At 37.2% G+C, this 12,237-nt stretch overlaps 3 protein-coding genes across 3 annotated transcripts in view; all 3 read left to right on the forward strand.

Moving 5' to 3' along the window:
• The window catches only part of LOC101310880, a 1,534,871-nt gene that overhangs the window by 602,813 nt on the left and 919,821 nt on the right, over window positions 1-12,237 (forward strand). The gene's annotated exons all lie outside the window — the stretch shown is intronic.
• On the forward strand, window positions 852-2,609 carry LOC101293374. The gene is made up of 3 exons (XM_004293573.1): window positions 852-1,183; window positions 1,313-1,378; window positions 1,936-2,609. Exons 1-3 carry the CDS (start codon window positions 1,010-1,012, stop codon window positions 2,458-2,460), a joined length of 765 nt encoding a protein of 254 aa, XP_004293621.1. The 5' UTR covers window positions 852-1,009; the 3' UTR covers window positions 2,461-2,609.
• On the forward strand, window positions 7,654-11,070 carry LOC101292775. The gene is made up of 6 exons (XM_004293488.1): window positions 7,654-7,768; window positions 8,291-8,459; window positions 8,641-9,264; window positions 9,744-10,191; window positions 10,314-10,395; window positions 10,570-11,070. Exons 1-6 carry the CDS (start codon window positions 7,739-7,741, stop codon window positions 10,774-10,776), a joined length of 1,560 nt encoding a protein of 519 aa, XP_004293536.1. The 5' UTR covers window positions 7,654-7,738; the 3' UTR covers window positions 10,777-11,070.

The raw sequence follows: 12,237 nt of genomic DNA on the forward strand, positions 1-12,237 counted from the left end.
AAAGGGGTTAGATTAGTAGATTACAATGCTGACCATCTCTCTTTGGGGTAGCAGTCGAAGGGCCACCAGAAATTCTGACTCCCACCTCTTTTTCCTCTGCGCAATTAGCTTACGATGCCTCACTCGTCGGTGATAGGGTTTCAAAATTCACCTAATTGCTATGTTTCCATGAAATACTATGCAAAATATTTCACTATAATCATTGAAGATGCAAAAAATGACTTCGTGTAGTGCTCTCGTATTTGTCTAAAAATCAAACATTTACGCATTAATGTATATTCAGGCGCTTACACAGGTCATAATATATCATCTTCGAATATAACTATAATATGTTTTCTTAAGCGCAATCAAATAAATATCTTGTCTTTTCTATTAGCGTGGAATTAACGCATGACGCTAACATGATAGTCTTGAAATCCTTTGCGTGCGTAATGTGTCAAACAAAATATAATCAATATCAAAAGCAAGCATGAAATGTTGAAATTTCTTGACCAAGAATACAATTTATTTCTCATGACTAACTGTAATGATAGTTATAGTAATGTTGTTTATTTGTTGATGTTGCATTAGTCGTTAGGACTTGTTTCTTCTCCCTCCACAAAAAAGACTTGATGACTTGCAATAACCTCAGTCAAACGCAATGTTCATCTAATCCCATTGTCTTTCTTGTTTAGTTTTTATTCCCTATAATTGGAGACACAAAATCAACATCTAGAAAGAGTCAAAGGCACCCACAAGACCAACAACTGCATGATTTTGCTTCCAAGTCTTTTTGTTTACTATATCTCTTTGCCCTCCCATAACATCTCTGTTTCAAAAGAAGCCAAACAAGACCAGTCCAGTTTCCAAACGACCCCTGATTCTTAATGCTTCATTTCTCGAGCTCTTCAACCATATCCCATATATATAACACCCCAGTTTCACTCATCTTTTCCTCGAAGTTTCTGGTGCTTTTGCTTCATTTGAATCGCCAGAAAAGAAACTCAGAAGAAAGGTAAAGAGGAAAGATATGGCATGCTTTGTGCCTTTCAACAACAGGAACTTGGATATAAGTATCTTTGTGTTTAGGCCAACAGTAGTACACGTTGAGGAGCTTCTTGTTGGGCTAAAGCAATTCTCTCTGTGCACTGAGACTCTTGGTTGTGTACAGAGTTCTATCTTGCAGAGCATCCATGGAAATATGGTACGCATGCAGCTAGGTTTAGTTAATCATTTCATCTTTTACTTTCGATCACTTTCTTTTTGGATTGAAATTTCTTCTTCAAGTTCGTCTCGGTAATTTGATTTAGGTTTCTTGTTTGTACTTGATCAGATCATATGGTTTGGAGCATGGCTGAAGAGATCTTCTGAAAATAAGGAATCACTGACTGCAAGCCTTGTAAGTCTCTCTGATACTATTTCTCATATCTTGGCCGGCTGTTGCACGTTGATTTTCATTTTTGAAGTAATTAGCTAATTCCATATATATACATGTATGCTTTTGTGTTCATAAATCTCTGATCTTTCAAGAGGGGAAAAGAATTATGATAGGGGGATGCTATACCTACTTTTTCTATTTGTGAAAATTAATTAAACTTGAATTAGTTATTACTAACTGATCGAAGTTCATGATCATCAAAACTAAACAAGAAGTTTCTGTATTGAGATGAATTACGTCATACCAAATTTCGCGAAAAATATATATATATGAATTTAGGTCACATATATATCACTTTAATTTTCACGATCACACATGAATATTGGACCACAACTTTGATAGCTGCTTCATTCCATTCTTCAGAATAAAGGTGTTAACCTAAAGAAGTGATCATATATAGACAATTAAACACGTCCATCTCTGTATTGAAATGTGGAACAGTGGAAGTAATAGGATTATAATATCGACTACTAAAACTAAACTTAAGTAATTAACCAGTATTTCTACCATATATGCAGCTCTCAATGCTCTCCAACCTAGCAACAAAGGCGATCTTAGTCGATCATACCTTCTTCGATGCCTACGCAGGAGAATCAAGAGAGGGATCTTGTGCGGCAAAATTCTGCACCGGAGACACAGTCTCAATGAGTGTAGCATCCTTCAATGGTGCCGGTGATGTTATAGCCGATGTCTCTTATGCATGCTTGGCTCTCTTCAAGTCTGGTTTCCACAAGATGGAAGGTGTGAGATCTGGGGTTTGTATGAAGTGCCAAACCAAGCCGAGCATTGCTTCTTTCTATGTATGGAAGTCTCTTCAATATTGCTACTCGTGGATTCTAAGCTCGGACCAAAGAAAAATACTGCTCCCTTATTTCGAAAGCTACTCTATTGATGTTAAGTATGACATTTTTCGAGTGGTTTATGTGAGTGGTGATAGTGAACCTGAGTTTCCGTTCTTCTATCCTCATCAAATATTGGAGAAAACAGCCGGAGGAGAAAGCAAAGATGAAGGTAAGGTTATGCACAGTGCTCCCATCATCTGATCAAGCTAGTACTGTAGTAAATTTTCCACGCACGTACTTATTATTCTGTAGTAAAATCTGCATTATGTATATTTATAAATTTTGATTAGAACCGTTATTATATACTATAGCATACCAGAAATTTAGACCTAGTGCATGTCCAGAAATTTCAATGCAATCAATTAAACTTTCAATGAAAGAAAGCATGCTGCACTGGACATTCATTTGCATACCAGAAATTTAGACCTAGCTAGTGTCCAGAAATGTCAATGCAATGAATTAAACTTTCAATGAAAGAAAGCATGCTGCTGTGCGTACGTACTGGACATTCATTTGTACATAACAACAAGCAACATTATGTTAATTACATTGAGACTGTACGAGATTAGGCTAATAGTAACATATACACATAGCATAATTTACTATCTTTGTACATTAGTTCACTGAATGATAAACTGAGCCATATATTGCGCGCTGGAGGAACACACTAAAAATCGAAGATGCATGAAATAGATTTGTAGTTGAATTAACTGTACGTTTATCATCCTGAACAAATGTGGATGAGAAGCTAGCAGGCTCTCCTAATCATTCAAACTAAACCCTGAAATTGTTTAGTGTTTCATACAGGTTTTTGGTCCTTTTTATTCTCCCTCTTCTATATTTTTATAGCAGAATGAAAAGAAAGATCTAAATCAACCTGCCCCGCGTCACCATTCAACATTGTCAAACGATTCGATCTCTTCCATTTTTCTTCACTAATAATCACCGATGACCACGACTATGATATTGTTATATTTGGTCCAAACAGACGGTTTGATTCACATTGATTCATTAATTTTTGGACAAAAATAATATAAATATTAATGAAAACTCAGATCCAAAGACTCTTAATCAGGACGTCGACGCTTTTCCAATACCCTGAGCAGTCGCACGGCACGGCACGGTAGCTATCTAGGCACTCCGATGATCGAGATCATAAGCAAGCATGGTTCCTCTTCCAGTATATAGATCGAAGAACCTGAAAGCTAGCTCGAAGTGGCACAGCACAAGCGACTTGAGAGATCAGCCCGAGCCATGCAAACCTGGAACCCTAAACAACGCTGCAAGTGCATGCAACCACAGTACTCAACCTATATATCTATAAAATGAACGAGATCGACTTTAATTTGGTGAATACCATAGTTTTTTTCAGCTAAATTAATCTGGCCACATTAATCTTTGTGGCTCACTCTAGTCATATATACTAGTCATAACTTAATTAGATATTAATCAGCGTAATTCTTCTTTGAAAAATGAGGCTTCGATCGGATTCAAACAATCAACTACTATAGCTAGCTTGGTCTATATAGTCAAAAATAAAAGCAATGGATTGTGCATGACTTTGCAATCGTTTTAGGACCTACTCGATCCAGAAATGTCCAAACTCGCTTTAAGTGCAAATTTGTCAGCCATCCTTATTTAAGAATCGAGTAGCCTGCAGAAATAAACTGCAAATTAATGGCCTCCAATATATACATGGTTCAAAGATTCAAACATTTCCATCTGTTATCAAACTAAACTCTAATTATCTTTGCGTTTGAATTGCGAGAAAGGGATCGAGCTCAAGTAGCTGGATTAGAAGAAAAGGTACTTCAGATCAAAACAAACTTATATATTCCTACTTAATTTCAAAGTTTGGAGGGAGAGTGGGGAATAAAGGTCGTCCCTGTGCCTTTGGATTCTTGTAGCTGGGGTCAAAACAAACTTAGTATATGCTCCTTTCCTACGTTAAAAGGTCTAGACTCCCATGATTTAGTTTGCTTTTATTTGGAATTAAAATCTTTGAGACCGCAATGTGCGCTTGTATAGATGTTGTTGTTTTTGTGGAATCATGTGTGCCATGTTATCTAGGTCCTTATCGCCCAGCAGGCAGCAGGTCTACAAGTTCTACAAAGCCAAAAGTTGCAAAAGTTGGAATAATGAGACTAAAAAGAAACTTGGGTACACTATAAGACTTGACTATTCTAGCACTATATCTTTCAGTTAGAATACTAAGCTTTTAAGTTTTGTATCGGAAGTTGAATGGTAATTTGGTTAGTATGTATGCATTAAACTTGATGTTAAAATTGTCAATATTTCTTTAGTATCATTATGACATGCCGTCATTTTAATATCTCATTTTCACGATATTGCATATACGTACTAAAAGTTTGGTACCATGAAAAGAATTTTAGTACCATGAAAACATCTTATCTTTTGGCTTCATATCTAAACTTACGAGCAATCAAAACCAGTCTCGTATATGAAACGAGAGAATTAGAAGAAGCTGGCATGGAATGAAATCAGCAGAAGAAATATAAGAAAAACATGGAGGTAGCCGTGATCTCTCTTCCTTCCATGTGGAGAATGTGGTCAAAGAAGTAGGCTTAACTGTATAAGCTAACATATTTATGGAGGAGGAGTCCAAATTCTCAAACACAATCAAAAGTGCCGTGCCCAATAGGTCAGATTTCATCCACGGTTGCATATATTGGACCATTGCTGAGAATGAAAACACAGCATGTGAGTGAGTAGGGTTCCTGCAATTATATTAGTCACAATCCACAGGTCGACCATCTTGCAAAGTAAATACAAATTGCAAATCATCTGTGCGATATGGAAGAATGTTTTGCTTTCGGGCTCAAATTCTGTTCAGACAGATTATATATTAACTGATAGAACCGTGCGAGTATGGCCCTTTGAATATAGAAACTAAATCATAGGGACCCTTCTCCTCAATTACTTTGCTTCTAGCTAGCTCCTCCTAGGGCTTTGAGCACCAAACTTCTTATTATTTAGTGGATGAGGACATAATATAGTCTGCTCATAAGAGAAGGTTACATATATATAGTGAGGTAGGGGACCAAATTGAAGTGTTGGGATTTGGGGCTTTAAGATGCAATTGAGATGGATAATTCAACTCAATATAAGCTTTGCAAGTTCAATTTTACTATATTTCAATATTTTATATTTTTAAATAATAAAGGATTAGACGATATTAGTCTCTCGGAGGCGCTACTATATTTCAATATCAATTAGGTAAAATTATCAAATTATTGTTTCATATATCTTCTACATGCATTTAGAACAAGTTAGGGTTGATTGCACAAACTTTGTTTTATCGCATTTAGAACCATTCTTAATTGATAATGTGGATTAACATAGAAGAAGAATTCTGTACCTTTGTCATAAATTCCATCATGCATTTTTTCTTCTGATAGAGTGAAACATAATTCTTCTTTTATAGTATCTGGGAAGGTCAAGATCCATATCATTCAAATTTGCAATGAAATTTCAAGACAAATAATTAATATATAGTGGATTAGGTATTGACCCAATGAATAAGGGTTTAGTGCTGGCTGAAAGCAAAGGGTTTAAGCCTTACCCTACAATAGGACTTGAGGGAGTACTAGTAGTGTGATTGAATGAAAAAATAGCAATGATTAAATATGTAGTGTGGAAGCAAGTAAATGTAGCAGAAGAGGATGTACATTCTGGGTGTGGCTGAGGTCATGAGTCAAAGATACTTTTGGCAAACACATGCACCAATGCAGACTCATTATTAATATGAATCTGAGTGCATGAATATTGAACAGAGGAAGAGGACAGTGTCAGCCTCAGTCAGATGAGCCATTGGGTTTTGGGATCAGAAAATTTTATAAGCCTATCCTACTGTCCTATTGCAGGGTAAGGCTTAAACCCTTTGCTTTCAGCTAATTTGCAACTAATTTATTAAACCATGTCCAAAAAAATTTCTTGTTTATTTTCTGGTTTATTCAAAAATGTTATGATTTAGAGAATCACAGTAGCAGACTACAGAGTTCAGACAGTGATCACTGATCAGTCATCTGCAGAAAAATCTTTTCCTTGCTAAAAATACCAACCAATCTTGATGAAAAGGCTTAGACTTAGTTATTGACTTATTTCCTACAGCTGTTTGCTGCCTGATGCTACCATCATCCTCTGTGGTAAGGTTTTTGAAACAGATTGCTTTGAAATTTGAAATCATTGCTCTTCTGCAACAATAAATTTTACATCTTTTTTACTCCAGATCTACTGTCCACACAATGCCCCTCATTTTTTTTTTTTTTACCTGCTCATTTTAACACATTCATCTAGTATCTACTCCACTCCCTCCAGAAAATCAATAAAATTCATGAACCTATTAACACACTTCAATTCATAATGCATTCACCTGCAAACTGTACATGTATCTAATAAAACATGAACCTGTAATTAAAAACCATATTAGTGATAACAATCAATGCAAGAAGCTAGTTCACCCCTGACAAGTATTGCAATTTTCATAGAACTGATGAAACTTAAAGTACATTCTGCAAAACAGTCATATATACACAACTACACACAATCCAGAGCAGGTGTACTAGTTGAGTTGAGTCAGTTGACAACTATTGACAGAATACACATATATTAAAGCCTCAAAATTCAACTCAACAACCCTTTAAAATGATAAAATCCACAAAGGAAAAAGAAAAACCTTTACAATGGGGAAGTTTTGAGAAGAAAAAAAAGAGGAAAATTTATTTGGGTATGTTCAAAGATTCAAACTTTAAAGAGGAACAAGTAGTGATGGGACCATGAAAAATTCAAAAGCCAGACCAACAGTCCAAGCAACAATGGTCTGCTCTTCATTAAGGAAAAAACAAGGCTGCTTTTTTACTATGGAAACCAAACCAAAATTAGGGGTACAAATTAGCTGACTAGATTAACAAGTAAAAGAACAGTAAAATTTCAAAGCTTTTTATAGTAAGTTTCTTTGTGATTGATTGACTGTGACCCATTAGCTTTTAAGTTTTACAGGTTACTATGCAGAGTAAATTGAGATTCTGCTTTTCATCATTGTCACTGTTCAACTCCCTCTTTGGCTTCAATCATTTCCCACCTCTTGTCCTTTAATCAAAAAATAAATAAATAAATTAATGATAATAATTTAAATTTAGGGTCCATTAAATCGGCAATTCCTCGTCTGTTCAAATCCCGGCAACAACCGTCCAGGGAGGTCGGCGAGGAATGGAAGCTCTGCTAGATTTTGCCACGTCATACTGGCCCCACCAAATGTGGGTACATGTAGTGACGTGTCATGATCAGAAAACTAAGTACACAGCTTCTTTGTTTAAGTGGGGAAACTGTCCTGCCTACAAAAGGGGTCAAACTACACAGAGAAAAAAAGAGACTTGTCAAGTTTGGTCTCTCTCTCATTCTTGTTATTCCAGTTTGGTTGTTTTGTTTTAGAGAAGAGAAGAAACTTCTCAGAGATTCAATGGAGTATGAAAGAATACACAAAGTTCAGGTAAAGTTTGCAACTTTTCTGTACAAGGACAAAACCAAAGGCCCAAGTTTTTGTCTTTGAAGCTTTTGTGCATATGGAGGAGTTTGATTTTGTTATGGACTTATGGTGTTTTCTTTTTGGTTGTGTTCTTTCTGTTCAGAATGGATTTTTACATTGGGGTATTATCTGAAATTGGGTGAGATGAGAAAAGGGTAGCAAAAACCATGTAGTTTGATGAAGCTGGTTTTCAACTTGAGCTGGGTTTTGCAGCTTGAACCCATCTGTTTCTTCATTGTAATGTTTTTTGATTAGTAGTGACTTTTGTTTGTATCATTTTGGAGAGGAAAGTTTAACTTGACATCATGAGTTGGTTAAACTGTTTTAAGGTTGAGTTGGTGTTTGGTTCCAAATTGAGATGATTCATAATGGTTGAAGTAATTTAATTACTGGGTTTTGCTTTCTCAGATGATTCCATTTACAAAGATTATTACTTTTTGCATAAGTTATGATTTGGTTTTAATTTTTTGATTCATGTAATTTCAGACTGGTATGATTTCTCCTAGTAAATTGAGGATGAAGCTTATGGGGCCTCACCACAACAGAAAGAAAAGTGGATCAAACAATAACTCCTCAAGAACTTCACCTACTAAGCTTGGTGATTCTGAGTTTGTTAAAAACAGCTTGTTGGACACCATGAATGGAGATGAAGAAGGTTTGTCTCTCATTTTCTTTTATTGGTGGCAATGAATTCTGTTCTGCATCAGGATTTACCCCCTAAATTACCTGCTCGAGTTAGTCAGCTTCAAAATAGGGTTACAACTTACAAGCATCTATCTAATTGCTAAATGTATCTTATCTGAATAGGTTTACTGACTTAGTCTTATGATGCACAGTTTCACTGCCTAGCTTAGATCTGCCTACAAATTTGTCCATTGAAGTAGCATTGCCAAAAGAAAACGGTGATGCCAGTCGTGCTAAATTGCAGCAATGTACAAAGGGTGACAGTGGTAATTCGAGCACAGTTTACCCCCTGAGGATAATGGAAGATGAGAATCTTGACTATGACAGTAATGCCAGTTCATCCAGTTTTGAGTTCCATAAAGGGGAGAAATCAGTGCAGAAGCACATTTCCAGAGTACTCTCAAGAACTATGCCATCTAAGTGGAATGATGCTGAGAAATGGATACTGAATAAGCAAATTGTGCAAGCTAACTTTCCTAGGAAGAACGCTTTACAAAACCAAACCAATCGATTGCCAGTGGTCAATATGGGGAGGGTGGCTCCCGAATCTGCTACTTATGATTACAAGCAAAATGGCAGAGTGGCAGACACTAAGCGAGTTGATTTCTGTCTACCGGCATCGCAGATTGGCTTTGAAAAGTTCCGTTTTGTTCCTTCTGAATCTCACCCCAGTTCAGGTCAAGCTTGTGGAGGCAATGCATCTTCTCGAAGTACAGATTTAAAGGAAGTTGAGGACATGCCCTGCTCACAAAGTTCGGTTGAAGAGACTTCCACAGGTACCCTCAGCCTTTTGTTTTCCTCTATATTTAAACTTCAGATCATGTGCTTTCTCATAAAAGAAACTTGAGTGCAAGTCTTTTCTTAAGCATGCAATACTATATTATGGGCTTAAAAATTTAGACCAAATACAGTGTGGAAGTGCCATGAATACCCATGAAAACTGGGTTAATGGTTCCTATGTTGGAACATTTATCATCACAATGAAGAGATACCAGGTTTACCCATTGTACATGAATGTTTCCCTTTTTTTCTTCTCTTTTTTATTTCACTAAAAAAATCTGGTTGGGTCTAAACAAGATTAAGGAGGGTTTATTTCAGGGTGTGAGTTCTTTGTTTCCTGAAGTTATGAACTAATTGAACTATAGGTCTTTATTGTAGATTTGGTGAAGAATTTATGAGAAATTTATGCAATAATTTGTTCAGAGTTTATAGCAGAGGCAGTAACTAATTTTTTGCTTTTTCTTATTTATTTCAGCCACTTCTGCCATAAGATCAGTCTCAATGAGAGACATGGGAACAGAAATGACACCAGAAATGACACCAATCCCAAGTCAAGAGCCTTCAAGGACATGTACTCCTTTAGGAGCAACAACTCCAATCCGCAGCCCAACTTCCTCAATCCCCTCAACTCCTCGAGGAGGTGCACCAGCTCCAACACCTACCACTGATGAGGAAATATACAAACAACATGGAAGGAACAAGAGAGAATTGTCAGAAGAAGAACAGAAGCTCAAGACAAGGAGGGAGATTGTAGAACTCGGTGTCCAGCTCGGTAAGATGAACATTGCTGCTTGGGCAAGTAAAGCTGAGGAGAAGACAGAAACTTGTGCTGAAACAGTTGATATGGCAGAACTTCAGCGGGTTGAATTTGAAAAACGTGCAGATGCCTGGGAGGAAGTTGAAAAATCTAAACATATGGCGAGGTTTCCTTTGTAACCCAAAAACCCTCATTTCATCCTAATAGAGATATTTTTCCTTTGTATTATTATCCATGTACATATGTTCCACCATCCTAACATGATTAGAGAATGCTATCATTTCTCAGATATAAGCGTGATGAAATCCAAATCCAAGCATGGGAAAGTCAGCAGAAGGCAAAACTAGAAACCGAGATGCGGCGAATAGAGGTATTTATCAAATTCTTTTTCTTTGCAACTTTTGTCAGCAAGATTATCTGTTCTATTGTCACAAACCTCACAACATATTCATTGAACCACAAACTTGAAATGATAATCTATTGATTCTTAAGATGGTAATGTTGGAAACTTTATGTGTCATGATCTGAGAGAGCGTCTTTTCAGGCCCAAATTGAACAAATGAGAGCTCAAGCTCAATCCAAGATAATGAGGAAGATAGCATTAGCAAGGCAAAGATCTGAAGAAAAACGGGCAGCCGCTGAAGCCAGGAAAGCTCAGAAGGCAGAGAAGACTGCAGCTCAAGCAGAATATATTCGCCAGACTGGACGTATGCCACCTTCCCATTACATTTGTTGTGGATGGTTGTCGTGAAAGAATTCTACAGAAGCAAATGCTTCATACATAGCTTCTCACAAGTAGCCTTGTGTAGTTATTGGGAGTACACATCATGATTCTCAACGAGTGTTGTGGTATGCTAATCAATGTATATGTACGCAGCAACCACGGTGTGCTAGTTGCTACATGAAGTGATTTTCATGTCAATCTTAAGCATCTCAATCATCTTCCGCCGCGGTTTGAATCTCAACGAATATGTAGGTAGGATTAGCTTTGGCAGTGTTTAGGTGTTTTTACTGAATAACAACATCCCGACGTTGAATTACAATTACTTGACACCCTCGCAAGTCACAATCATAATGTAAGAATACAACATTCTTACTAATCATTCAAAGAGAGCAAAGATTAGAGAACCTAGAAGCAATTGATTTCTAGGTTTGTGGTGTTTCTATTTCATTTATGTATATTGGTTGTGTCTGATCAAAAGTACCAAGTATGATGCAGAGCGAGATTAGGTGGTGTTTTTCATGATCATGAAGGTAACTTCGTAGCTGGTTTTCTACATTCACATGGTAATGTCATCTCGGTGAAACATGCCGAACTGCTTGCTTGTATGCATGTTCAACTAGCTAATCCTAGGCAATTTCAACACCTCCATATAGAGACAGATAGGTTTTAGCTGTTGAAGCTTCATCCCCAGACTGGTCTGAGTTGGGGTTCTTGGTGGAGTAACTAGAACCTAGTCTGCAGCTAGCTTCAGTTATACCTTTCAGCCATGTTCGAGGAACAGCTAACCGGGTTGCTCATTTTACTGCTGAGCTGGCTTGCCACAACTCTGGTCAATCTTTGTTCAAACTGGAACCTCCTAATTCTATAAAGGGGGATGTTCAGATAAATTGTACTTATGCCTAAACGTTTATGAAATTGTTGCATCCCTCTAAACACAAAGGTACAAGTTCTGAAACTCTCATGACAGAATTGACCTTTGAAACCACTGCCAAGCCTTCCGATTCTACAACCAAGGGCACCACGACACTTTCCCATGCAACCTTTGCCCCATACAAACAAGCAAGCAGTTCTGCTTGTTTTGCACGACGAACATCCACTAGAAAGTGCATGAAGTTATGCCCATGAAAGAACCATCTGCATGCTAATACTCCATCCAACCCGGCAGTAGGATTAGTAGAAACAAAGGAAGCAATTTCAGAAACCCAAGATAACCTCCAAAGTCCAGACAGATACCCATGGTAGAGCATCCACAAAACCTTTCGTAGTGTCATCCATTTCAGGAATTGGGAAAGCATTTTTGGTCGATTTCCAGATTTTCCAAGGACTGCTTTCTAATGTCATGATGTCGATCCTATGTTTATATAGGTCGTGCTTTAGCCCTATCTTCCTCAGATTCCTAGTTTGGATGACCAACCTTTCCCGACGAACATGTCTACAGTTATTGTTTCACACTTTTCCTTCTTCTTTTTTGTCGCATAGCTAAGTTTG

The sequence above is a fragment of the Fragaria vesca genome, linkage group LG3 (assembly GCF_000184155.1).
Source record: "Fragaria vesca subsp. vesca linkage group LG3, FraVesHawaii_1.0, whole genome shotgun sequence".
NCBI classification, from domain to species: domain Eukaryota; kingdom Viridiplantae; phylum Streptophyta; class Magnoliopsida; order Rosales; family Rosaceae; genus Fragaria; species Fragaria vesca.

Excerpts from the sequence above, each read along its gene's own strand:
- LOC101293374 (XM_004293573.1), top strand. The coding sequence starts at position 1,010 with ATGGCATGCTTTGTGCCTTTCAACAACAGGAACTTGGATATAAGTATC. Across the intron at positions 1,184-1,312 it reads AGAGCATCCATGGAAATATG|ATCATATGGTTTGGAGCATG; the intron begins GTACGCATGCAG and ends GTACTTGATCAG. Across the intron at positions 1,379-1,935 it reads AATCACTGACTGCAAGCCTT|CTCTCAATGCTCTCCAACCT; the intron begins GTAAGTCTCTCT and ends CCATATATGCAG.
- LOC101292775 (XM_004293488.1), top strand. The coding sequence starts at position 7,739 with ATGGAGTATGAAAGAATACACAAAGTTCAG. Across the intron at positions 7,769-8,290 it reads AAAGAATACACAAAGTTCAG|ACTGGTATGATTTCTCCTAG; the intron begins GTAAAGTTTGCA and ends ATGTAATTTCAG. Across the intron at positions 9,265-9,743 it reads GGTTGAAGAGACTTCCACAG|CCACTTCTGCCATAAGATCA; the intron begins GTACCCTCAGCC and ends TATTTATTTCAG.